Source organism: Dipodomys ordii, unplaced genomic scaffold (genome assembly GCF_000151885.1).
Source record: "Dipodomys ordii isolate 6190 unplaced genomic scaffold, Dord_2.0 Scaffold196, whole genome shotgun sequence".
NCBI lineage: Eukaryota > Metazoa > Chordata > Mammalia > Rodentia > Heteromyidae > Dipodomys > Dipodomys ordii.
The window spans coordinates 1,002,510-1,026,968 of record NW_012267412.1 but is presented as its reverse complement, the minus strand read 5'-3'; the positions used below and the strand labels follow the sequence as shown (position 1 = coordinate 1,026,968).

The following is a 24,459-nucleotide window of genomic DNA, read 5'->3' as shown; positions in this document are numbered from 1 at the left end:
ATTTTTCTGCCCAACCTGGTTTTGAACTTCAATCCTCAAATCTCAGCCTCCTGAGTTGCTAGGATTACAGGTGTGAGCCACCAACACCTGACTTAAACTAGTTGTGTCCTCTACGACTATGGGTTCAGATGTTGTTTTCTCGTGATGTGCTAGGTATCCCACACATGGGCTGTGTGTGTGTGCATGCTTGTGTGTGTGTGTGTGTTTTCCCCTAGCCAAAGTTCTAAAGTGTGGTTGGTTTGCTCTGGCTCACATGGCGAGGACTACTGGCCCATGGGCTATAACATATATCAAGAGGACTGAAACCTGAGATACTTAAAGAGAGTAAGGTCTGTTGGAGAAGCTATGGGTGACATATGGGAAGAAGGACAGCTGATGATGGAGTAGACAAAGCTAGGAAAGAAGGATTTGGAAGCTAACCTGGGCCCTGCATCTAGGTGAGATTTCAGCAAAAACCTGAAGGCACAAGTGGACTAGAATAAGATCTCCAGCCACCAAACACTGCTTGGTGCTGCCTGGGGAATAAGGAAAGAAATACAGAAAAGTTTGAGTAGAAAGCATAGTGCTTAACTAGGAAATTAAATATCAAAGAAGTGCTGGTTCAAAGTTCAAAGCATCACCTGCAATCCCAGCTACTCCAGAGTTGGAGGCTGGAAGATCACAAGCTGGAAGCCAGGCTAGCCTGTACAGGGCTAGAAAAACCCCACTTCAAAGACAAAATACAAATAAAAATGATAGGGCCTGCCTCAAGGGTACAGGGTGCCTCCTATGTACTTGGCCCTGAGTTCAATCCCTAGTAACTCCCGAAACAAAGGGCTAAACATCCAATGTCTGATCTACAACTGGAGTACATTATTGGGGTTCAAGCTCAGAGCCTTTTTCTTCCTTAGCTAGTGCCCTACCACTTTAGCTATGCCTCCAGTCTTGCTTTTTTTTTTTCTCCCTGATTATTTTAGAGATTGAATCTAGCAAACATTCTTACTCCACCTGGGCTTGAACCTTGATTTCCCCAGACCTCAGCCTCCTTAGTAGCTAGGATTACAAGTGTGAACCACTGGTGTCCAGATTGATTTAATTTCTTTTCTTTCCTTTTTTTTTTCTCCCTAAAAATACACCCTGTCTGTATTCCCCACCTGGAGGCATGAAGCAGTCCCCAGGGTTAGCTACCCTTTGCTAGGGGCTCTCCTAATGTTTGGCTTTTTTTTTTCTCCACAACTCTGACACCCAGGGAGACGAGTGGCAGGACACATGGGATGAGAGCAGAACTCTCTCAAGTCCAGCATCCTAGGTTAGAGGAGAAAGCCACTCTAAGACCTTCACGGGAAGGAGTAGAGAAGAAAGGGGCACTGGTGGGGGGGGGGGACGGGAGGGGGGAAAGGGGGGATTGCTTGTTTCCCCGGAACACCCTGTTAAGAATTTCAGCAATGGTCGTTAGTGTCCTCTCGTTTGGCAAAGGGGGCTGGCGTCTCCTCGTTCCCAGCTGCGCGCGAGCTAATTCGCAAATACACCATCTTGCATTCAGCACTTAAAGGGAAAACAAGCAGCCGGGAAGGAAGGTCTAACTCAGCACACTGCTTTGAGAGGGATGTACGTTTCCTAAGTTCTCTGGCCCTGGCTCCGCAGAGAGAATTTCATTGAGCAGCGACCCCTTGTCTCGCCAGCACGCACTGCTGAGGAGTGGGTTTGATTGCAGGCTGCAGTTAAACAGGGAAGCAGGGGATCTGGCTGGGCCTTAGGCCTTGCCAGTGTAAAATGGGAACTATAATCAGGGCGAGCTTCGATTTTCCAGGGAGATAACTGCTGATTCTTTCCACTGGAAACCTGGTGAAGAGAAATTAAGGCCTCTCTCAAAGGTAACTAAGATTAGAGGGCTCCGTTTCCGTTTTCTGTTGTTTCCGTGGGCCGAACGCCCGGGTCGGTCAGCGAGTTTCTCTGTGGGATGACGAATTCCTCTCGCCTGAATTCTAAAATGATAAGTTTGCTTGGTGCTGCAGCTGCGAACGTCTGGCGCCAAGCGACCCGATCCTGGCCCGTGGCGTGGCTGAGGGAGAAGCAGGGGCAAGTGAGGAAGGGGAAAGAGCCGTTTCAGGGTGAAGTGGAGAGAGCAGCGAGGTGTGGGGAGGGGGGGGAGCAACAGCGGCTCCCCTCAGCCTCGGCCCCTTTAAGTGCTTCACTGACTCAGCTAAGCTTCCCCCTCAGGTCGCGTTTTTTATGAATGAAAAACGTCCTTACATTCATTATATAAACAAGCTTGTGCTGATTGGCCAATGGCCCCCCGGTGCATAAATTATGTAAAACAGACCCCTGGGTGGGTGGAGAAAGACCTACCGTATACCAATGGGGGCCGGAGTTGGTGGGGCGGCTTGGTTGGATTTGTCCGAAGACAGGGTAAACAAGAAGTGATGGACAGCCGCGGGAACAGTTTCGAACCAATGGGAACGAGTCTGGGTTAGGGCCGCGGGCCAATGGCGACGGACGGAGCCGAAGACTGCGGGGGGGCCGGGCCAGCGCTCCAGCCTGGTTGGCAGCTGAGGCGCAGAGTCCAGCCGCTGGTGCGCGGAGCGGTTCTTGGTCTCCGGAGCGGTTCGGTCCGGCCAGTCGCCTAGGCGCCCAGGCCCGGTGCACGCGCGTGAGCGCGCTTGCGCCGCCCGGGCAGCTGCGAGGAGAGGAGAGCTGCTGCCTCAGGTGAGGGGGCGTTGCGGGAGCCGGAGGACCGTAGGGAAGACGTTCTGCGACGGGTCCGAAGGCCCAGGTAACGCGAGTTCACGGGCTAATTCGACATCGTCAAAGTCGGGTTGCACATCTGGGTTGAGCCCCGCCGGAGTCTACAATCGCCCCCTCTCCCCAGGGCCGGGTTCGGTCCGGTTCCCGGGAGGCGTCGGGCTAACGGTTCCAGACCTCCAGGAGAGCGGGTTTCCGCACCTCGCGGGGGAGGCACGCCGGAGCGCAGGGTGCGGGGGTGCGGGGCTCCGGGGTGGAGATGGGGGGGAGCGGAGTTGTGGGGCTTTATTAGTCTCTGGAGATCCGAGAACCCCGGAGGGACTTGGGAGGCTCGCGAGAAGAGACGCACGGCGGAGCTTTGCAGTTGGGAGGAGGGGGCGGGAAGCAGGTCGAAGGGGGGGAGTACTTGCTAGGTGCTGCACCCTCCCCCCCCACCATCAGGAGAGGTGAACGATGCTAGCCTGTGCAGCCTCAGGGCGGAGGGTCGGCCAGGAACTTAACTCAGGTCTTGCAAGTTTCCAGTTGGGGAAAGTGGACATCCAGTCCCTCGTTCCCACCCCCAGCAGGCTGAGGGCAGCGGGCGGCGACTCTGGAGAGAAAACGGGGAGCGTTACCACCGCGGCCTGGGGATGGTTGGGGGACGAAAACGGGGCGTGGAGCTGGACGGATGGATGCCGAGCCGCTCCGTCGCCAGATTCAGGATCTGGCTGCGTTTCCAGGGGTGGGGGTGGGTGGGGGTGGGGCCCGGGCTCCCGATCAAGGAGGAGGAGGGGGGGTGGTGGTGTCAGAAAGATGTTCAGGCAGGATGGGGGGGGGAATTGGAAGTGGTTGGCCGCGCCTGGCGCCGCACCTCGTTTTTATGAATGTGGATGACTTTTATGAATGAAGCGGGTTTCTTTGGTTGGCTCGCAGCTCCCTGCGGCTTTTTTTCTATCCTCTCCCCCTCCCCCCCTCCCCGCTCACTCCCCCCCCTCCCCGCCTTCTCCCTTTTTTGTGAATGAAGCATTGAGCTTGCTCCTAAAAAACGCTGGGTGAGGGGCCTGCTCGGAGGCTGGGCGTGCGGTGGGGGCGGGGCGCAGCTGAAGGAGTTTTCATGAATGGGGAAGGCTGGGAATTGGGTGGAAGTGTGTCTTGTTTTGTGAATGGGGCCCTGCGCGAGGGATCCAGTTACAGCCTCTACCTGAGGTGGCGGCCGCGGCTCGCTCTCCCATTCATAAAACCAGGCCCGCTGCGCGCCACAGGGGAGGGGCTTCCACCGCGGCGCGGCGGCGTGTTAAAGTTTTTCCTGGGGGCACCCGGGAAACTGGGGGGGGGCGGGGGGGAGCACAAAGGAAGTGGTTTAAACTCCTGGCTGAACTCGGAGGCTTCCCTTTAGGCTTTAAGTAAATACTTTGAACACACTGTTTCCAGCCCTTATGCTCAGAGCTGCCTTCAAAGATCACCGGAGCTGCTTTTGAATCCGCTTACGGCAGTTTCTTTTATTACATTTTTGGGATGGTGTTTTTGCTCTTCGGGGGTGAAATACGTCCTCGTGAGCCTGAACATAGCTCACCCTCGGGTCTGAGACGACGATTTAATCTTTTTTTTTTTTTGATAGACAATCAACCCCCTTTCACCCAGTGCTAAGGTTTCTGAGATTCTGTGTGCGTGTCGGGTGACATTTTTGTGAGAAGTTTTATTCCGACCATTTTTGCACTATTTGGAAGGCATTCAGGCTGGCAGGAGTGTTTTTCTAGGAAGTTATGAACTGTGCTATTTTGCTCCACTCGCCTTTGACTTTGAAAATATCTGATTACTTGGGCCAAGAGACAGAGTGAAATGTTTTCTTATATCCTGCTCGCTTATGAAAATTGGATATGTTTCACACTGTGAAAAGCAAATTGGATGGAAATGTCCACTGGAAGAAAAAGTTCCCTGTTTAAAGTGTGTATCAAAGTGAAAGAAATTATCCTTTAGGCATTTTGTAATGTTAAGAGCTGGGGTGAGAGTAAGACTCTCCATTTTGTTAGCCTTATTTGTTTTCATTTGGAGATTAAAAGTATTTAGGAAGGTGGTACATTCCTAAAATGTTTACTTAATTTCTCCCCAAATAAAAACTCTCTTCTCACTTGTGATTTCAACCAGGACACTTACCAGTGTTGAAATGAGTATATAGATATATATGTTTCTTTGGGGAGTTATGTCTGGGAAGTTTGATTTAACTGTGAAAAAACAAACTGAGTTTCTTTCCATGAATCTTTTGCTTTTAATGCTTTTTAATGAAAGTCTTTGGTAAAGTTGCATTTAAGATATGTGCAGCAGAATTTAGTTTTCTTTACTCGCTGTTTTTCATAGATACTCTTTTTGAAAGTTGAGGATATCATAGATATCTCTAGTTGCCATGGATATATTTGTGACATTATAGACATACACACCTGTTTGGTCAGAAGATATAGGATTTTAATAAAGAGGTATGTGTGATGAAAGTATACTGAGCCATTTTTTTCTGGCACCATACACAATTTTAACCACTGACCTAAAAATACTCTTAGAAACAATATATGTCATATATATATATATATATTTATTTGTGTCAGTCGTGGGGGCTTGAACCCTGGGCTTGGGCGCTGTCTCAGCTCTTCAGCTCAAGGTGAGCACTCAAGCCATAGCGCCACTTCTGGTTTTTTAGTGGTTTATTGGAGATAAGAGTCTCAGGGACTTTCCTGCCCGGGCTGGCTTTGAACTACGATTCTCAGATCTCAGCCTCCTGAGTAGCTAGGATTGCAGCCTTAAGCCATGGGTGCCGGCCTATGTCATATTCTTAATTTCCAATAACTTGGAATACTTAAACCCAGTTTCTCTACTTTCTGTCACTGCACTGTCAAAGTTAAACTCCTTTTTACAAAAACTCTACTAAAGATGCCCTGGAAAATCTTCTGTACCAAGAACTAGAAATCACTTGTGTGTTTCTCCAGCCGCCCCCAGTAATGAGGCTTGAACCTTGTATACTTGTTAGTATTTTCATTCAAGGCCGGCACTCATCTGCTTGAGCCACACCTCCACTTCTGGCTTTTTACTGGTTAATTGGAGATAGAATCTCAAGGATTTGTCTACTTGGGCTGGCTTTGAACTGATCCTCAGATCTCAGCCTCCTGAGTAGCTAGGATTACAGGCTTTGTGGAGGCTGGCTGGACATCACCTTTTTATTATGAAAATAAGTTGTGGGTTTGTGTGTGTGTGTGTGTGTGTGTGTGTGTGTGTGCATGCGCGTGCGTGAGAGAGAGCGCTGTTCTTTTGTAGTAGACATGCAGTACCAATATCATAATGATAAGAAAATGATAAGTACCAATCTTAATGATAAGAAAAAAGAAAAAAAATGATGAGTGAATGAACTTGACCCTGAGTACATTTGAATCTTTGATACCGTTAATCAAGCCAAATGTTGATCTGAAAGCTTATTAAATGTTTACTTAAGAGTGGGTTTTATTTTACACCAAGATAGTGATGTTATGTGTAGGTCCTAAAGAGTGACCAGTACAAAAATCACTTCATTTCCCTCTCAGCCCCACTCAGTTGAAATCTCCCAAATTCATATTGCAGGAGGATCTCTCTTCCCTCAGAAATTGCTCAATGCTGAAACCTTTCAAAGTGATAGAAGAGACGTTGAAAGCACCATGGATGGGTTTTATGATCAGCAAGTCCCTTTTATGGTCCCAGGGGTAAGTTTCTGTGACTTTTGAATTTTTTTTTGTCTTCTCTCTATAGTTTGAGTCTTCTCCTTACTGGTTAGTGGGTCCCCCTTCCTTTGGGCCTCTTTACCACACTTGAGTCTTTATGTCTGTTGGCCTCTTTCAGAAATCTCGATCAGAGGAATGTCGAGGGCGACCTGTGAGTGACAGGAAGAGGAAGTTTTTGGACACAGATCTGGCTCATGATTCTGAAGGTAGGGAAGCTTTCCCCTCCTAGCAGCTTCTAGACTTCTCTTTTCCCTAGCAGAACCATATCTCCTCATTCTTGGGTTTTTGTTTTTAATTCCAGAATTGTTTCAAGATCTCAGTCAACTTCAAGAGGCTTGGTTAGCTGAAGGCAAGTTTCTTGACTATCCCATTTTCCATATAAAACATTTTTACTGTGCTTTGTAATAAAACTTAAAGGTCTAAAGTTAAAAAAACAATCTCTTTTTTCCAGCACAAGTTCCTGATGATGAACAGTTTGTCCCAGATTTTCAGTCTGATAACTGTAAGTACCTTTCTAATGGTGATATACTTGTTCTTAAGTTGGCCTTGGATAAAAATTCCACTTAATTGTGTCTCGGATACCCTTCAGTGATAGCCAACAGATTTGGACAGTGATATACATGTAATTTACTTCAATAATTCAGTATGAATCCTGAAAACTTTTGTTCCTTATTGAAATTATTTCTAACGTACCTCTATAGATAAGATTTACTGAATGTAATTACAGGTTAAATTTCTTTTTACTTGAAAATATTACCAAGCTTGAAGCTTGAAATTATAAAGCTATATGTGTGTGTGTGTGTGTGTGTGTGTGTGTGTGTGTGTGTATACATATATATATATACGTATATATATATATATATATGATGTTGGAGCAAATATCTTACGTATTATTCATTCATTTTCTTAGCCTTTTTTCTTTATTTTTGATAAGTTAAGCCTTTGGGCTGGGGATGTAGTTCAGTGTTAGAGCTCTGGCTTAGCATGCACAAGGGCTTGGGTTTGATGCCTACCATGATTTTGGAGGTTGGTCTTTGATGTAAACGATAAATCTGACGTTTTCCAGAAGATAGTTAATAGAAAATTCCACTTAATTGTGGTTATACCCAATATGTCAATTTTGTTCCTTTTTCTTTTTCTTTTTTCCCTGGCCTTGGTGCTTGAACTCAGAGCCTGGGCAATGTCCTTGACAAGGCTAGTGCTCTACCATTTGAGCCATAGCTCCACTTTCAATTTTGTTTCTTACAAGCTAACAAAGGGAGAGTGGGTACAGTGTGACCTGATGCTCTTGTTTTTTTTTTTTTTTATGTAGTTGCTATGACTTTACTGTTCAGAGTAGAGTAGAACCTTCTGCTTAAAATGTTCATTAAGTGCTCATTACCTGAGATAATGAAATGCCATGAGGAGTTCCAAAAGTAGCCCGTGGTGCTGACAAAGGCATAGTTAGCTCTGCCCTGATTTTTTTGGGGCTGTCCTCAACAGGCTTTAGAGCTTTTATGGTCCAGGCAGAGCTATCAAGGACAAAGCTGGCTGATGAAATTTGAGCAGCACAGTACTGCTCTAGAGAGCATTAGTCACTGACGAATGAGCAGGTTTAAGAGAGGTCTGGAGAAAATGCTGCCTCTCTTGAGAGTTGCATCATAGAGAAATTCATGTCTCTTAGTCATAGTTTATAATAGCAAGCACCTGAGCCAGGCAAGGATTTGATTTCTCATTTTGCACCAACTAATTCTTCCCAGCTTTGTTTTATCTGTGTGTGTGTGTGTGTGTGTGTGTATGTGTGTATAAAATGCCACTGGGGAAGAGAAGATGTTGTGTCAATGTAAAAGCCATGTATTCTAAATCTATAAAATTAAATGAAAGAACAGAAGCACCAGCTAAACATTTTTTTTTAATGATAGGCCTGATGTCTAAGGCACAATGCCATGAAACTTTAAAAGGGAATACACTGTAACCCACAGATACTTGGTTACCTCAGCTTTGCCACAGCTTGCTGTAGATTTTTTCTGTATGAAAGGAAATGTTTGTTAATTATTGCCCTTTGATGCTTTCAAGTGATTGGGAAGCTTGCCATTGAAAGGTTAAAGATAACCCAAATTTGTGTGTGTGTGAATGTGAGTGTGTGAGCTCGAGCCGCCTGTGCCATGTGCACAAGATGAAAGACAGTGCTTGTAATCTTAACTTGGTTCTGTGTTGACAGGTTGGCCCAGCCTTTCTAGTTCTTGCTCAGAGCAGCATAAGCTGTAGTCTGTTTGGGAGGTGACTTTCTTGGCAGAGTTTCTTTGAAATGCTTTTATGTTTCTTGGTGACCCCAGAAGTTAAAAGGAGGTGAGATGGCCACATTCAGAGTGATTACATATGCGGAAACCCATGCCCTGTGTGGTCTTCAGGGAAAGACATTTGCATACATTATATTTCAAGAGATACTTATTTGTGGGAACAGGGTAAAGTGAAGAAATCAATAACTATGTTGGCTTCTTTTAATTCCTGCTTAGCAGATAGAATGTGCTAAGTTCTTTAATTAAAATACCGTACCTTAAAAGGAGGTGCTTTGGGAGATGTCCCTGCTTACTAAGTATGTTTTGTGTGGGGTGTGTGTGTGTCTATGTATGTGTATGTGTTTGCTTTTTGCTTTAACTGATTAAGATTGAGCTTTTCAGTATTTTAAGGATAAAATGGATGGTTGAATAACATAAAAAACGAAAACAAAAACAACACCTTAGCCTGGCCCTGGTCGCTCACACCTGCAATCCTAGCTACTCAGGAGGCTGAGATCTGAGAATCATGGTTCAAAGCCAGCCTGGACAGGAAAGTCCGTGAGACTCTTTCCAATAAACTACTAGAAAACTGGAAATGGTGCTGTGGCTCAAGCAGTAGAGCGCTTGCCTTGAGCTGAAGAGTGCAAGGACAGCACTCAAGCCCAGAGTTCAAGCCCTACGACCCCCAAAAAAGAAAAAAAAGCCTTTTGATAATTCTTTCCCATTTGAATTTTCTGAAAGCAGAGTGTGAGGAAGGCTAGTTTTAAATAAGGTGGTTTCTTCAGATGTTAAGCAAGAGCCCAAGTGTGGAATGGTGCAGCCTGGAGTTCTTATTCAGGCTGGTGTTTGGCTGTAGATCAGGGTTCATACTATCAGGGAAGCCCAGGAAGAGTCAGCATTGCCCACTGCTTCTCTGTGAACACTTTTTACAGACTCATGGAGAACTGCTCCACTCTAGACATCCTCCTGGGAGAACCCATGACTTCCAGAGAGGGAAGAAAAGCATTTGTATTTAAAAATTTTTTTTGTGCTGGTCCTCGGGCTTGAACTCACGGCCTGGACTCTTGTCTCTGAGCTCTTTTTGCTCAAGGCTAGCACTCTACCATTTGAGCCATAGCTCCATTTCTGGCTTTTTGTGGTTAGTTGAAGATAAAGAGGCTCTCAGACTTTTTTTCTGTCTGGGGTAGCTTTACTTCCAGTAAGGATCTCAGCCTGCTGGTTACAGATGTGAGCCACTAGTATTAAGGAAGCTTTATAGTGGTTTGAATCACCCTATTATTGAGTTATATACACTAAACTTATCAGTGAAAACAAATCTTTTTCTTGCAGTAGCAGAAAAATTATAACATTCTCAACAAAGGTTTACCAGTAATAGCCTATCCTATTAATGATTAATGATTTAATAAATTTTCATCTTGAAACTGGATGGGCATGAAAAGCAGGAAAGGAAAAATACTATGTAATGTGGGCAATAGTATTGGATGTTTTTGTTGTTGTTGTCAGTGGTGGGGCTTGAACTCTGGGCTTGGGCGCTGTCCCTGTGCTCTTCAGCTCAAAATGAGTGTTCTACGGCTTAAGCCACAGCACCATTTCCAGTTTTCTAGTGGTTTATTGGAGATTATAGTCTCATGGACTTTCCTGCCCTGGGTAGGTTTGAACAGCGATCCTCAGATCTCAGCCTCCTGAGTAGCATGAGCCACCAATGCCTGGCTTGATGTTAATTTTGAAGATTATGCCCCCCCTTTTTTGTAAACATAATAAACCCAACTTCTGAAGGGATTATATTTTGAAAGTTTTCCAGCCTTGAGTTTCTTACCCATAGGAATCCATCGTATAAGTTGTCCTTAAACAAATGAAACCATTTTAAGTCTCAGAAATGAGCAGCTTTTCTCTAACTGTACAGATTTTCCCTCTACCTCTGGCAAAGATAGACTATAGCCAGGTACCAATAACCAAGCCTCTCCTGATGCTGAGATCTGAGACTCATCTCTAATTTACCAGCAATTGGCTGGGGGTGGAGGTGTGGTTCCAGTGGAAGAAAACCTGCCTTGAGGGAAATAATTACCAAGCAAGCATACAGGGGTCCCAGTTCCAACTCCAGTACCTGCGTGGGCATGCACACTCCTCACACACAGTAATCAAGGATCTCTTACTTGGAAATACCTTTTTTTTTTTTTGGTGCCAGCACTGGGCTTTGGTACTGTTCCTTAGCTTTTTTGCCACAGCTCTACTTCTAGAAGGTACTGTTCCTTAGCTTTTTTTTTTTTTTTGCCACAGCTCTACTTCTAGCTTTTTGGTGGTTAATTAGAGATAAGAATCTCAGGAATTTTTTCTGCCCAGGCTAGCTTTGAATTGTGATTCTCAAATCTCAGCCTTCAGAGTAACTAAGAAGGTGTGAGCCTCCATCCCTTATGTGGAAATTATTAAAAGTCAAATTCAGGAGAACAGAAAAATGTACCCTGTGAATTTGCCAGTGTTTATCATTATCCCTAATGAGTTCTCTCATTATCTCTGAAGATCCCAGCTTGTTTGAGCTGCAGATCCCTGATAGAGATAGGGCTCTATTGCCCCACCTTCTAACTTACCAAAGGTCCTTTGAAACTAACAAGTGGTTTGGACAAAGGGGGAAGATTAGCTGAGGTGGGGAAAAATGTTTCTGCCCTAATATCCTTAAAGAAGTACTCAGCAAAGTCACAGTCGGTTACTGCATGCTCAGCTGGATTCAAGGTGCTCTCACCATTTCAAATACCTGGGGATGGCTCAGGGAATCCTTGGGAGTCTATTGGCTGTCCAGTTGAACTACCTGAGAAGGTTATATATCTTGGTGCTGTGAGTTTTTCCATTAATTAAGAATTTGGAAGAGATAGAAAATACACAAAATGGTGAAAACCGGTTTCCTTGAAGGTGTTAGTTGCATATACAGTATAAATAAAAGCATGTGTATATGGGCATATATTTAGAAATAAGTGGATGTGATATATACCTGTAGAAATAAGTATGTATTAAACCAATGGAGCTGTCAAACCAAGGAATCTGGGTTAGTACATAGACATGTGCACATCTTTACTATATATTTTCACAAAATTAACGACAAATCAAAGCCATGAGTAAAAACTGGAATGGAGCATGTCAATGTGGGGGATTGGGTAGATGTTACAGATGTTACATTTATTTTTCAGAACTGACTGCTTAGGGATTTAAGAATGAATGACCAGATTTTAGTATACATTTACAGTTTTTTTTTGTTTGTGGATTGTGTGTGTGTGTGGGCACTGAGGGTTGAGCTCTGGGTGCTGTCTCTTAGTATTTTCTGCTCAAGTCTAGTGTTTTAGCCAAAGTTCCACTTCTGGCTTTTCTCAAAGACTTTCCTGGGGGCTGGGAAGGTGGCTCAGTGGTAGAGTGCTTGCCTTGCATATATGAGGCCCTGGGTTCGATTCCTCAGCACCACGTAAGCAGAAAAATCTGCAAGTGGCACTGTGGCTCAAGTGGTAGAGCACTAACCTTGAGCTGAAGAGTTGAGGGACAGTGCCTAGGCCCAGAGTTCAGGTCCCATGACCAACCAAAAAATAAAATAAAAAAAGGCTTTCCTGCTACAGCAGGGTTGGCTTTAAACTGAGCTCCTCAGCTCCAGCCTCTGGAATAGCTAGGATTACATGCCTTGCTGTTAGTTGTGTTCTTAGTATAGATTTTGCTTTGGAGTTAAAAAAAAAGACCAAAAAACGCAGTCATTTATCTCAGGGTAGTGGTAGTATTGTGAACAATAAGCTTCTTGAATAATTGAAATATTTTATGCTGAGAAAACATGATCAGAATCTTAGCTTCAAATCACAGCCTTGTATTGGGACGTGACTCAGGTGGTAGAGTGCTTGTCTAGTCAGCTTGGGGCCCTGGGTTCACTCCTGTGAGTGAAGATGGTGAATCAAAATACAATTTAGAGAATTGTTTTAAAATACCAATGACCTCCGTTTCCCCTGGGAATGTTCTTTTTAGATCTCTTTCAAAAAGAATAGAAATTAGAGGAAGTACAAGTAATTTCCTAAGGGCTAGCTAATTAACTGATAAAATCAACTTTTCATAAATTCTTTGCAATAGATGGTTGGGGAAGTAAGATAGCCCTTGAGCCTAAAGCATGCTGATATAATCCTGTTAGACTAAGATTAGTACACTGGTTTTTTGTTTGGGTCTTTCTTTCTTTCCTTCTTCTTTCTTTCTCTTTCTCTCTCTCTCTCTCTTTCTTTCTTTCTTTCTCTCTTTCTCTCTTTCTCTTTCTCTCTCTCTTGCTTTCTTTCTTTCTTTCTCTTTTGTGAGGTGGTATAATAGATGCAACCAGTGCCTTTCTTGTGTACAGAGAACATCATCTGGTCCCGTGGGGGTGAGAAAGCTCTCTACTTCCTTGCTCTGTGGTCTAGGGCCATTTCTATTTTAAAGTTGTTCCTAAAGTCTTTTCATGTCCAAAGGTAAAAAAAGAAAGCTTTAGGAACTTGAACAGAAGAGGCGTGACAGTCAGGGCTCCAGTTTTTACTTTTCAGGAGTACAAGTGGTCCTTGAGACAGGGAGAGGGAAGGGAAGAAAGTGTGAGGAAAACGCTATGGAGAGATGATTTGGCCCCAGGGTTGGCAGTGTGATTTTTGGTTAATTAGCCCACTTGCTTACTGCAGAGAAGGTGAAATAGTTTGCAATTCTTCCTGTTGTTGATAAGCACTTACAGTTTCAAGTTTGGGACTATTAGGGGCCCAAGCACTACAGTGGCTATTAATCTAAAAGAGCTAAGTGTTTAACAAAATCTTTCTCCTAATTTTGGTTCAGCTACATGTATTTAAAACAATGGCAGCCGGTGAGTAGTAGCTCATCCCTGTAATCCTAACTACTTATTAGGCTGAGATGTGAGGATCACAGTTTGAAGCCAGCCAGGCTGCAAGTCCATAAGACTCATCTCCAGTTAACCACCAAAAAGCTGGAAGTGAAGCTGCCACTTGCCGTGAGTAAAAATGCTTAAGGGATAGCAACCAGGCCTGGATGGGCACAAAACAAAGCAACAGATTTTTGTGTTAATTCTTTTATGTCTCTTTGCTCTTAAAGTGCATTAGCCATTTCCATTCTTTTGTATTTGATTAGGACTAGAGGTAGGATTAATCTGTGCCAAGCAGATCACGTGTGTAGGTGCCAGAAGTAGCAAAATCCCACCATCACTCAGGAATCAGCATTCACCCTCTGCTCTTCAGCATCCTTCAGTTTTCCAAGGTTAAGGCCTGGGTAGCATGATAAAACTGACAGTTTGCATTATCTGCCAGTTCTACATCTAGTGTACCCTCGTTATTGATAGTGGAGTTGGGGTAAGTTAGGGGTATAATGTTGTTGTTGTTACTTATTATTATTACTATTATTTTGCCTACAAACTGTTTGCTCCACAGTTTAATGGTGGCAGAGTACTTCCAGCCTCAGACTGACAGCCCCCTCTTGGGCATACGGCTGCCCTTGAGGCAGCTTGGGCCCCATCTGTGCCCTGGCGCACAGTACTTCTCCATTTGGAATCCAAGTTGCTCAGAGTCTTGTCATGTTGCAGCTCCCAGTTCTTGGACGAGGGCCAGCCCTGCTGATGCCATTACCGGATTAGGTTGCTTTTTAAAAAATTTATTTTGTGAACTCATCAAGCTCATTTAACAGAGGTTTTGGTCGTCAGTTTCTACCATTGTCCTTACCCCTCCAGGTTTTCCTGAAGGAGTGGCAAGACACTAGGCCCTTAGTGAGTGAGTGTGTGTGTGTGTGTGTAAGTCATAATTGCAATGTAAGTACATCATTGGGCCTGGCAGGTTGATGACAATGAGCTAGGTGTTAAAGGAAGAAGAGCCCCACATAAAAGACCCCTCCATGCCTAGCAGATAAAGGAGGCTCTTCTGCTTAGGAGGAAACTATAGGGAAAAATTGAGCAGAGGGTGAAAAAATTCCATGCAACACACTGAGATCTAGTATTAAAGGGCTTGGTTGGAGATGGAGGCTGACCTGCCAAACAGCCAAGGCACAGATTGGGGTCAGCTATGATCAAAAAGATCTCAGAGAATGGAGCCAGCAGTGAAAAGAGGTAAACAACCAAGTATATGTTGTGAAAAGAAGAAAACAAATCTATGAGCTGGAGTTATCTCCAGGCTTTTCTTTTCTTAAAGAAAAACACTTTTTTTTTCCTGAAATAAAGTCTGGTTGTCAGACCGGCTCTATCAGTTCTCCCTCTTGGTAGTCATTGAAGGTTTATTAAAATCCTCTAAGAAACCAAACCATAGAGCTTTGTGCTCTATGAAGCCTTAGGATGAATTTTACCCTTCAGTCCTAGATTTGAACGTTCTTCCCTTTTGATATTGCCTAGGCCTTCAGAAGTGTATTATAAACCACTCAGAGCCAAGGAAAAGTGAGATTAGCTAGCTTGTCACCTCTTCTGCAAGCAGACTCTCCTGGTGTTGCAGGAGGCCCTCTCCCCTGGGGAAGAAGCCAGGTGGCTCCTGGTGTAGCTACTAGTGATGAATGGCAAAGAAAAGTCTGGAGTGGCAGGCTTCCAGCCAGAGCTGTCCCCTAATGCAAATCAGCCTAGCCCTGGGGCAACAACAACAACAAAAAAGAAATAAAACCAACCCAGTGAAGTCTGTTCTCAGTTGGAAGCCACACTGGGGGGCGGTACTTCAAAATTTTGCCTTTCGAAACCCTTTTGGCCCGAGAGTACTTTGCAGTCTCACTTTTAGCAGATTTGCACACCCTTTCGGAATTCAGCCTCGGTCCTGGCCATTTGGATTCTAAGGTAGATGCAGAGTGAACAGGAGCCCCAGCAGTGTCTGAATTTCTTACATAAACCCAGTGCTTTGGGCAAGTAATCATCCCTACCGGGACAGCTGGGCACTAGGTCTGCTTGAGCTAACTGAACTGCAGACTCCCCTCCCCCCCCCTTGCTTGAATGGGGCATTCCAAATTGGTTGTGAATGGAGGGCGGGGCTCACTTGCAGACTTTTTCAATGAATAACCAGACCCCATTGTGCAGCCTGTGGAAAAACAACCAACTCAAACAACGTGGGGACTGTTAGAAATATGCTTGTGATTGGCAGCTTGGAGAGCCTCCAGAATTAGTTTCCTTTGGCTTCCCTGCTGCTCCCTGTTCTCCAATCCTGGGCTTAATGGGGTTTGAGTTTTCTTTTAAGTGCTGTCTTTAACTCTCAAGCTGCCTGATGCTTGGCCTGGTTTCTGAGGAAGGGCTGCTATCGACCACAAAGCCAGGAGTCTACCCCAACTCCCTTGCTTTTTAGACTGTAACTGCCTAAAGGCAATAGTAGAAAGGTGGTGTAGCTTCCCCTGGAAAGATTTGTTGAGACTTGATCTGAGGATGTTGCCCTTTTATCTGCTGTCTTGAAGTTGTGGCTTCGGCTGCTGAAGGTTGCTGCTAGCTCTTCTTTTGCTGCTCTTTTGCTGTCTTGCACCCCCCTACCCCCCTCCATGCCGACCTGAAAGGTCAGGTGTTTACCTGCCAGGGGCAGGTTGTTTAGCTTTTCGATGGGGATGACAAAGCTGTAATTTCTTTATTCCTTGCCCTTCTGTCTCCTGTTTCATTTCCTACTGAGGTTTGGTAGGCACTAATCAAATGGTTTGCCTCCCACAATGAATATCCCAAGAAGTTTCAGGAAAAAAAAATGTAGCCTCTGAACACCTCCCACACTAGAGTGGCCTTCTCTTTCTGGAAGTGGAACAGGTACTAGGGACAGGTACATCTGTCTTTAGAGCACCAGTAAACAAGGAAGCTGAGCCAACTGGAGGCCCTGAGTACACAAATAGATCACCATCCTCCAACATCTTGACTCACAGCTAGCTGTCAGAATACCCCCCAATGGCTATGTGGTCTTGCCCAAAGAAGGACAGTCAGTTTAAAACAAAACAATAGTAAATGATTAATGCAGTTTCTTCAGGATTTTCAAAAGGCTCTTCATGCCTGCTCTTCATCCTCACAAACATAAGACTGTATTTATGTTTTTCTCTTAAGAGTTATGTCCTCCCCCTCCCCCCATTATTTCTCCTGCTATAAATCGGTCTTACAAATTCACCTTCCCATTCCTATTAAAGAAAGAATAGGCCTGGGAAGATTGTCCTTTGTGAGAATTTGAAACCTGTCAAGAGGTGACCCAAGATACCAGAGAGAAATGGGAGCTGATAGGGGCTCCTCCAGCAGGCTCAGGAGGACTTCAGCTTACATAAACACTTTTCAGCTGAGTGCCTGCAAATGCTTTGTAATAGACTGAAAGAGCACTTAACCAGGGTCTTTTATACTTTCCTACAAAATAGGCAGAATGAAGAGGGAGAAATTAGTAAGATTGGATTGTGAAGCCCACCTGAAATTTCCTAATCTGAATTTCTTTTTTGGAGGGTGAGGGGGTCCTAGGGTTTGAACTCAGGGGGCCAGGCACTGTCCCATAGCTTTTTTTATGTTCAAGGTTGGTGCTGTTCCACTTGAACCACAATCCACATTTAGCTTTTTGGTGGTTACTTGGAGATAAGACTTCCTGCCCTGACTGGCATTGAATTCTGGTCCTCAGATCTGTCTCCTGAGTAGTTAGGATTACAGGTTGAGCCATGAACACCTGGTTTGTAATCTGAACTTTAATACAGAATAAATGGAGATAATTGTGCTATGCTAAGGGATATCTAAATTAGAAAATTTCTATCTCTCTGTACCTTTCTCTTCTTTCTTTCTAGCCATGGAATTTTATTCCTTGAGAAATACAGAGAAAACAGAATAGGGTTTTAACATGTTCTATATTTTGTGACTAAAATTAGTCCCTGCTTCATAATTCCCAGTCCTGTTGAAATAGGCAATAATTTTCCTTAGGCTCCAACTGACTCCATAAGTAAAGCATGTCATGCTTCCTTATTCTCCCCTCCCCCCTTTTCCTGGTCATAGTGTTCTGCTCTGCTCTGCTCTGCTCTGCTCTGTCAGTAAAAGGCTAAATGTGGACTTTTATTAGTTTTTCAGTACTGGGTATTTAACTTTGGGCATTCTATAACTTGAACCACACACAAAGCCTTTTGCTTTTAGTTTTTTGTTTTTTTTAAGAGAGTATCTTGCTTTTTCCCCAAGTTGGCTTGTGAACACAGTTGTCTTTCTACCTGCCAAGTAGCTGGAATGATTACAGGCATGTACTATTGCAACTAGTATCTTGTTTTTTGTTTTTATCCTTCCTGGGGCTTGAACTTGGCCTGGGCACCGTCCTTGAGCTCTTTTGTTCAAGGCCAGTATTCTACCATTTTAAGTCACAGTGCCACTTCTGGTTTTCTGGTGGCTAGTTGAAGATAAGAGTCTCACAAGTCGGGCGCCCGTGGCTCACTCCTGTAAGCCTAGCTACTCAGGAGGCTGAGATCCGAGGATCACTGTTCAAAGTCAGCCCTGGCAGGAAAGTTCGTGAGACTCTTTTCTCCAGTAAACCACTAGAAAACTGGAAGTGGCTCTGTGGCTCAAGTGGTAGAATGCTGGTCTTGAGCTGAAGAGCTGAGGGACTATGCCCAAGCCCAGAGTTCAAGGCCTATGACCCACCAAAAAAAAAAAAGTCTCACAGACCCACTGGGCTGGTGCGGCTTATGAACTGTGGTCCTCAGATTTCAGTCTCCTGAGTAGGATTACAGGCATGAGCTGGCTCATGCCTGTTTTTTTGAAGATAGAGTCTCAATTTTTGCTGCAGCTGGCCTTGAACCTCTATCCTTTTATCTCTGAAATTACTGGGATTGCTGGCATGAACCATAATACCAGACCAGTGGATGTGTTTTTGTTTATTTCTTTATTAGTACATTCTCTGCTATAGTTTTTTCTCACCCCATCTTCCAATAAGGCAACACCAGCCTCCTCTAACTTGGAGGGAGGTAATTGTGTAGTTTCTAAAAACCTAAATTAAGAGTTCTTGGGAGGATGATCTGAAAAGAAAACTAGTCTCTCGGACATATACAGTACCAAGTGTTCTTCAGTTGTGTAGACTGAACAGTTACTGCCGTGCTTTGCAATATGTGTCTGCATGTGCTAGGGAACTAAACAGCTCCTAGAGTCCCTGATGCCCTGGCCAAGTTTCTGCTTGGAGAAGGGCAAGCTATAGACAGAAGGGAATGGTTCTGTGAAGAAGACGAATTCCCTAGAGTTTCGATTTTCTCCTGTCAAGATTTTTAAGGATGAATTTTAAATTTAAAGTAGAAGATAAGATTTTTCCACCGGGCTATTTCAAGTACTGTTAACATTTCACTTTAGTGCCAGGTTAGATGACACTTGTATAAATTGGGAGCGAATTATAAAAGGAAGGGTATAAAGCTTTTAGATTTTAGAGGGAGTTTTTTGAGGGGTGGGACAGGTGGGTTGTTTTTGTTTTCCCCTCAAGAAAAAAGCACCATCTGGGTGCCAGTGAGCCACCTGTATTCCTCTCTACTCAGGAAGCTGAGATCTGGGGAGTCACGGTTTGAAGCTAACCCAAGAAGGTGTATGTATCCCCATCCCGGTCGGTTGTGGGGCTGGCTTGTGGACACTGTCCCTGAGCCCTTTAGCTCCAGGCTAGCACTCTACCATTTGAGCCATAGCATCACTTCTAGCTTTTTCTGTTTATGTGGTGCTGAGGAATCGAACCCAGGGCTTCATGCATGCAAGGCAAGCACTCTACCACTGAGCCACCTTCCCAGCCCCATGATACTCTTTATCTCCAGTTAACCACTAAAATGGAATTAGAGCTGTGATTCACATAGATAGGATACTAGCCTTGAGTGAAAAAACTAAAGGACTCCAAGCCCTGACTTCAAGTCTAGTACCATTACAAAAAAAACGCCTGTTTTCCTTTCCCCAGCTGGTTTGTTACACTGTGAGAAACCCTTTATAGCCAGCCTTTCACCAAATCTTGTCTACACACAGCAAGCCACGCTATCAACATAACACTGGGGTGGAGAGAACAGGGCTTTTTTAGGCCTCTTTCTCCATGAGATCCTGAAAACAGGCCAATTGTTTTATTACCTTGTGTAAGATTAAATATTCAAATTCCTTGGATATTTGTCAAGGGAAAGCAGTAAAGTGGTTTAAAGGATACTCAGATCTGTTGGTGTAATCAACCATCACATTTGTGTGTATGTGTATGTGAATACATGTGCGTATGTGCGTACACGTATGCTGGTACTGGGTCTTGAACTCAGGGCCTAGACATTATTTCTTACCTTTTTGCTTAAATCTGGCACTCTACCACTTGAGCCACATCTCCACTTTTTTTTTTTGCCGGTTGTGGGGCTTGAACTCTGGGCCTGGACTGCTATCCTTGCGCTCTTCAGCTCAAGGCTAGTGCTCTACCACTTGAGCCACAGTACCACTTCCAGCCATTTCTGCTTTTGTGGTGCTGAGGAATTGAACCCAGGGCCTCATGCATGCAAGGCAAGCACTCTACCACTGAGCCATCTTCCCAGCCCTCATTTTGTCGTTTTGAGATGGGTTCTCTCAATGTGTGCAGGCTGGCCTAAACTCCTGGGATCAAATTATCCTGTCTCCCAAGTAGGCACTGCCACTATCTGGGCCTCATGAATGAATGCTCTACCACTGATCCACCTTCCCATCCCGGTCTTGTTTTTTTTTTTTCTAGGCTCCTTTCCCCTTTAATTTCTAGCTGTTACACTTCAGGTCTCTGGGTTCCCATTTTTAGAATTCTATAAAACACCAATCTTAAATTGTTGGTATAAATGCATTTGAAGAAAAGGAGCTACACAGATCCAAGCTATTTTGAGAGTAAAGCTGAAGTGTGGAGAGTGTTAAAGGAAGCAAATGTAAAACTAGATCATTTGGGTCAAAAAAAAGTCTGCTACCATTGGCCTTGGCATTGGTTATGGCAGACACTGGCATTCACTTTTCTTCCTTATTTGATAACAAATTTTCTGCTTGGAGATTACTCTTTGAAAGGTTGAATTTAAGCTGGGTGCTTACACCTGTAATTCTAGCTACTCAGGAGGCTGAGATCTGAGGATCATGGTTCAAAGCCAGATTAAGAAAGAAAGTGTGAGCCTCTTTTCTCCTAGTAACCACCCAAAAGCCAGAAGCAGAGCAAAAAAACACAGAAGGACAGTGCTCAGGCCCTGAGTTTAATCCTCAGGACTGACCAAAAAGAAAGAAAGAAAAAAGGAAAGAAAATTCTCTTCAGATAGCTAGGTCTGCAGACATAAATCATTATGCCCTGCTCCTTGATGATTCTTGCCTCTGAAAGCGTACAACAGTGGAGCTGTTGCTGTGTCCTGGCCCATTGCCCTGAGTTTCTCCCTGGACCCTCTCAGACTGTAGAGGGTTAAAGTCTCCTGCAATAGAAGCAGTAAATGGCTTTGAGGACCACTTCTCTTCTTAGCCAGGCATTCCCTCCCTTCTTCTGTCTCACTGCCCTTTGAAGACTTGGGTGTCATCTTGTTCTGAGCCACATTTTTTTTCTCTCTAAAGGGTAGGTAAATAGGTGGGGGTGGAGCTCAAGCTTCCTATGGTGTTTGGAATGTTCATTCCCCCACCCCACCTACCCCCACCATTTTACTTAACCACCCTGAATAGTCCTATATCATCTATTGGGTTAAAGTTCTATATCTTACAATGAGCTGCTAAGCTGGGTTTCATGGGAAAATTTTGTTTTTCATCTTCTAGGCTGATAGTTTAATTGGGAGACAACACATGCTCTGGCCAGCTGCTACCATTGCTTGGAAGAGGCCTTAGGGGATGGGTAAGGGGAGGGAGAAAATTTCTTCCTAGATGTTGTAATCATTGAGTGAAGCTTAGCAGAATAAAACCTTCAAGCCGCCTCCCCTTACCCTCGTGTTATATTCATTCACTAGATAAAATCAGTGTTAGAGTTCAAATTCGATTCCTTCGGTGTAAGAAAGCCCCCAACTAAAGCTCTTCCTGTAGAACATAGGCCTCTGCCAAGTCAACTTCTTCTTCCTACAAATAACTTACGAGGTTTTTATGAGCGTAAAACCCTTGTTTTCATTTTTTCCTGCTTTTTATCCTAACCAGAAAGGCTTTTGTTTTGGGATCAAAGGGCAGTTATATTCCAGAGCTCCTTAAGCTGGCATTGCCCAGGAGTTTTGGCACCTTCAGAACTGGGCTTCTCAAGAACATGATTGAAGCCATCTTTCATCTCTAGTCTACCTTCTAGAAAGTAGTAATGGCATAAAATAGCATAACATTAACCCTTTAAAAACCAAGCTCTGAGGGCTGGGAAGTTGGCTCAGTGGTAGAGCGCTTGCCTTGCATGCATGAGGCCCTGAATTCTATTCCTCAGCACCACAAGCAAAAAGAAAAAAAGCCGGGAGGGGCGCTGTGGCTCAAGTGGTAGAGCGCTAGCCTTGAGCTGAAGAGCTGAGGGATAGCGCCCAGGCCCAGAGTTCAGGCCCCACGACCGTACCAAAAACAACAACAACAACAAAAACCAAGCTCTGAAACATCTCCCTCTCCACGGCCAGTGTGCCCTTGGGATAGCATCTTGTCAAATAAGCATGATTTCATACATAGCCAACAAGTTCCCAGAGGAAGGCGTGTCCTACATGCCCAGTGCATACACCTCAGCCTGATACACTGCGCTGTTGTGCTTTGGTCCACAGCAGAGATTTTTGGTTACCTGAAGGAAATGGTTTATGGCAAAGAAGCTTTACAGAGCATGGCTTCAAGGTCTTAAACTCTTAATGGTATCACTTCTCTTGTCTACTTATCCACTAAAAAGCTAAAAGTGGAGCTGTGACTCAAGTATGGCATCAGCCTTGAGTGAGAAAACTAAGGGGCAGCTCCCAGGCCCTGAATTTAAGATCCTACTCCTGGCACCATCCTTCTCCAGATTTTTTTTTGCTGGTCATGAGGCCTGAACTCTGGGCCTAGGTGCTGCCCCTCAGCTCTTCAGCTCAAGGCTAGCGCTCTACCACTTGAGCCATAGCACCACTTCCGGCTTTTTCTGCTTATGTGGTGCTAAGGAATCCAGGGCCTCATGCATGCAAGGCAAGCACTCTACCACTGAGCCACCTTCCTAGCCCGGTCCAGATTTTTTCTAAGCTTGTTTTCCTTTGATTTCTAATTTCTACATTCAAGGCCCTGGGTTTCCATTTTCAGACCTATAAAGCAACTTTCCAGTGTTCCTGACAAGTGTGTGTGATTGCCACCCCCTTTTCAAATTTTCTCAATTCTGTGAAGATACTGGCTCTCAAAGTGCAGAACAATTTTTCATAGTTTACCAACCAAGTTCCTGGTCTTTATCCCACAAAACTGACTCCAAAGGTCCTGGTTCTTGAATTTCCAATTATTTGTTCTAACTTCATCTGCTTTTTATAAACAAGCAGTATCTTCTTAACTCAGTTTGTGCCTGCTTTGGCCTGATTTGGTGCTAAGGCTTTTCTAGTCATTTTACTCTAGTAAGTCCCCAGCTGTATTCATGAAACTTCCTAATCTTCCTAATATTTTTTTTATTTTTTGGTGCCAGTCATGGGGCTTGAACTCAGGGCCTACGTGCTGTCCTTGGGCTTTTTTGCTCAAGACTGGCACTCTACCACCTTGTCTGGCTTTTTGCTGGTAGGAGATAAGAGTCTCACAGGCTTTCCTGCCGAGGCTGACTTCAAACCATGATCCTCAGATTTCAGCCTCCTGAGTAGCTAGTATTACAGCCATAAGCACCGGTTCTTAGCCAAACTTCAAAATCTTAATAGTGATTTTTGTTGTTGGTGGTGGTGGTCATGGACCTGAACTCGGCCTGGGTGCTGTCCTTCAGCTCTTCAGAGCAAGGCTAGCGCTCTATCACTTGAGCCACAGCGCCATTTCCAGCTTTTTTTTTTTTGCTTACGTGGTGCTAAGGAATCGAACCCAAGGCCTCATGCATGCAAGGCAAGCACTCTACCACTGAGCCACCTTCCCAGCCCAATAGTGATTTTTGGTTGTTCCTATTCCTGAATCCATGTAAAAACCCAATTTGTTCAATTTTCCTTTCCCCATGGGCCATGTCATGATTTAAACTTCAAAGCAATTTTTCTTTAGTTGATTATATTGCCCAATTTTTCTGGAGCTAAGTCCTAACAACAAAGTGTTTTGTTTTTTTTTTTTTTTTCTTTTTTGGTCCACACATCAGTTCCTGGAGCATCTTCTGCTGACTGTAGGTTTTTTCCCTCTGCATAGGAGAAATCTGATTCCTGGAGCCAAATGTTCCAGGAACTAGCTTTGTTGGTTTCTAATTTGTCTCTTAACATTATTTATTGCACAGAAGATGATATTGGCCATATAAGAAGGCCTTCTGTAATTGTTCATTGATGCATTCTGCTACTTTATTGTTGACCCTACACCTGGGACTCTGAAATAGACTACCATAGTGACAGTTCTTTAGTCCTTGCCAAGAAACTAGACAAATAACAGGAGAAAAATGACTTGGACTAATCAACAATTTAGCTACCTCCTACCAACCAATTTAAACTCCTAAATGATGATCCAGCTATGTCAATTCTGAAGGGAACTTTCCTTTTACACACTGACACCAAATCCTAATCCAGAGCAGAAGCCTTATTTTTGTTGGTTTTTTTTTTTTTTTGCTAGTCTTAAGGCTTGAACTCAGGGCCTGAGTACTGTCCCTGAGCTTCTTTTTGCTCAAGGCTGGCACTCTACCACTTGAGCCACAGCTCCACTCCTGGCTTTTTCTGTGTATGTGGTACTGAGAAATGGAATCCAGGGCTTCATTCATGCTAGGCAAGCACTCTACCACTAAGCCCCATTCCCAGCCTTCTCTCCCTCC

The 24,459-nt window shown here is 44.4% G+C and overlaps 1 protein-coding gene across 1 annotated transcript in view; it reads left to right on the top strand.

Annotated features, from left to right (window-relative positions):
* Positions 1–2,551: 2,551 nt before the first annotated feature.
* Etv5 (ets variant 5) overlaps positions 2,552–24,459 on the top strand; it is a 70,488-nt gene continuing 48,580 nt past the window's right edge. The window contains exons 1-5 of the mRNA XM_013034807.1: positions 2,552–2,685; positions 6,301–6,419; positions 6,556–6,643; positions 6,739–6,786; positions 6,889–6,939. Coding sequence (XP_012890261.1) covers positions 6,375–6,419; positions 6,556–6,643; positions 6,739–6,786; positions 6,889–6,939 — 232 coding nt within the window. The 5' untranslated portion in view covers positions 2,552–2,685; positions 6,301–6,374. The remainder of the gene's footprint in view (positions 2,686–6,300; positions 6,420–6,555; positions 6,644–6,738; positions 6,787–6,888; positions 6,940–24,459) is intronic.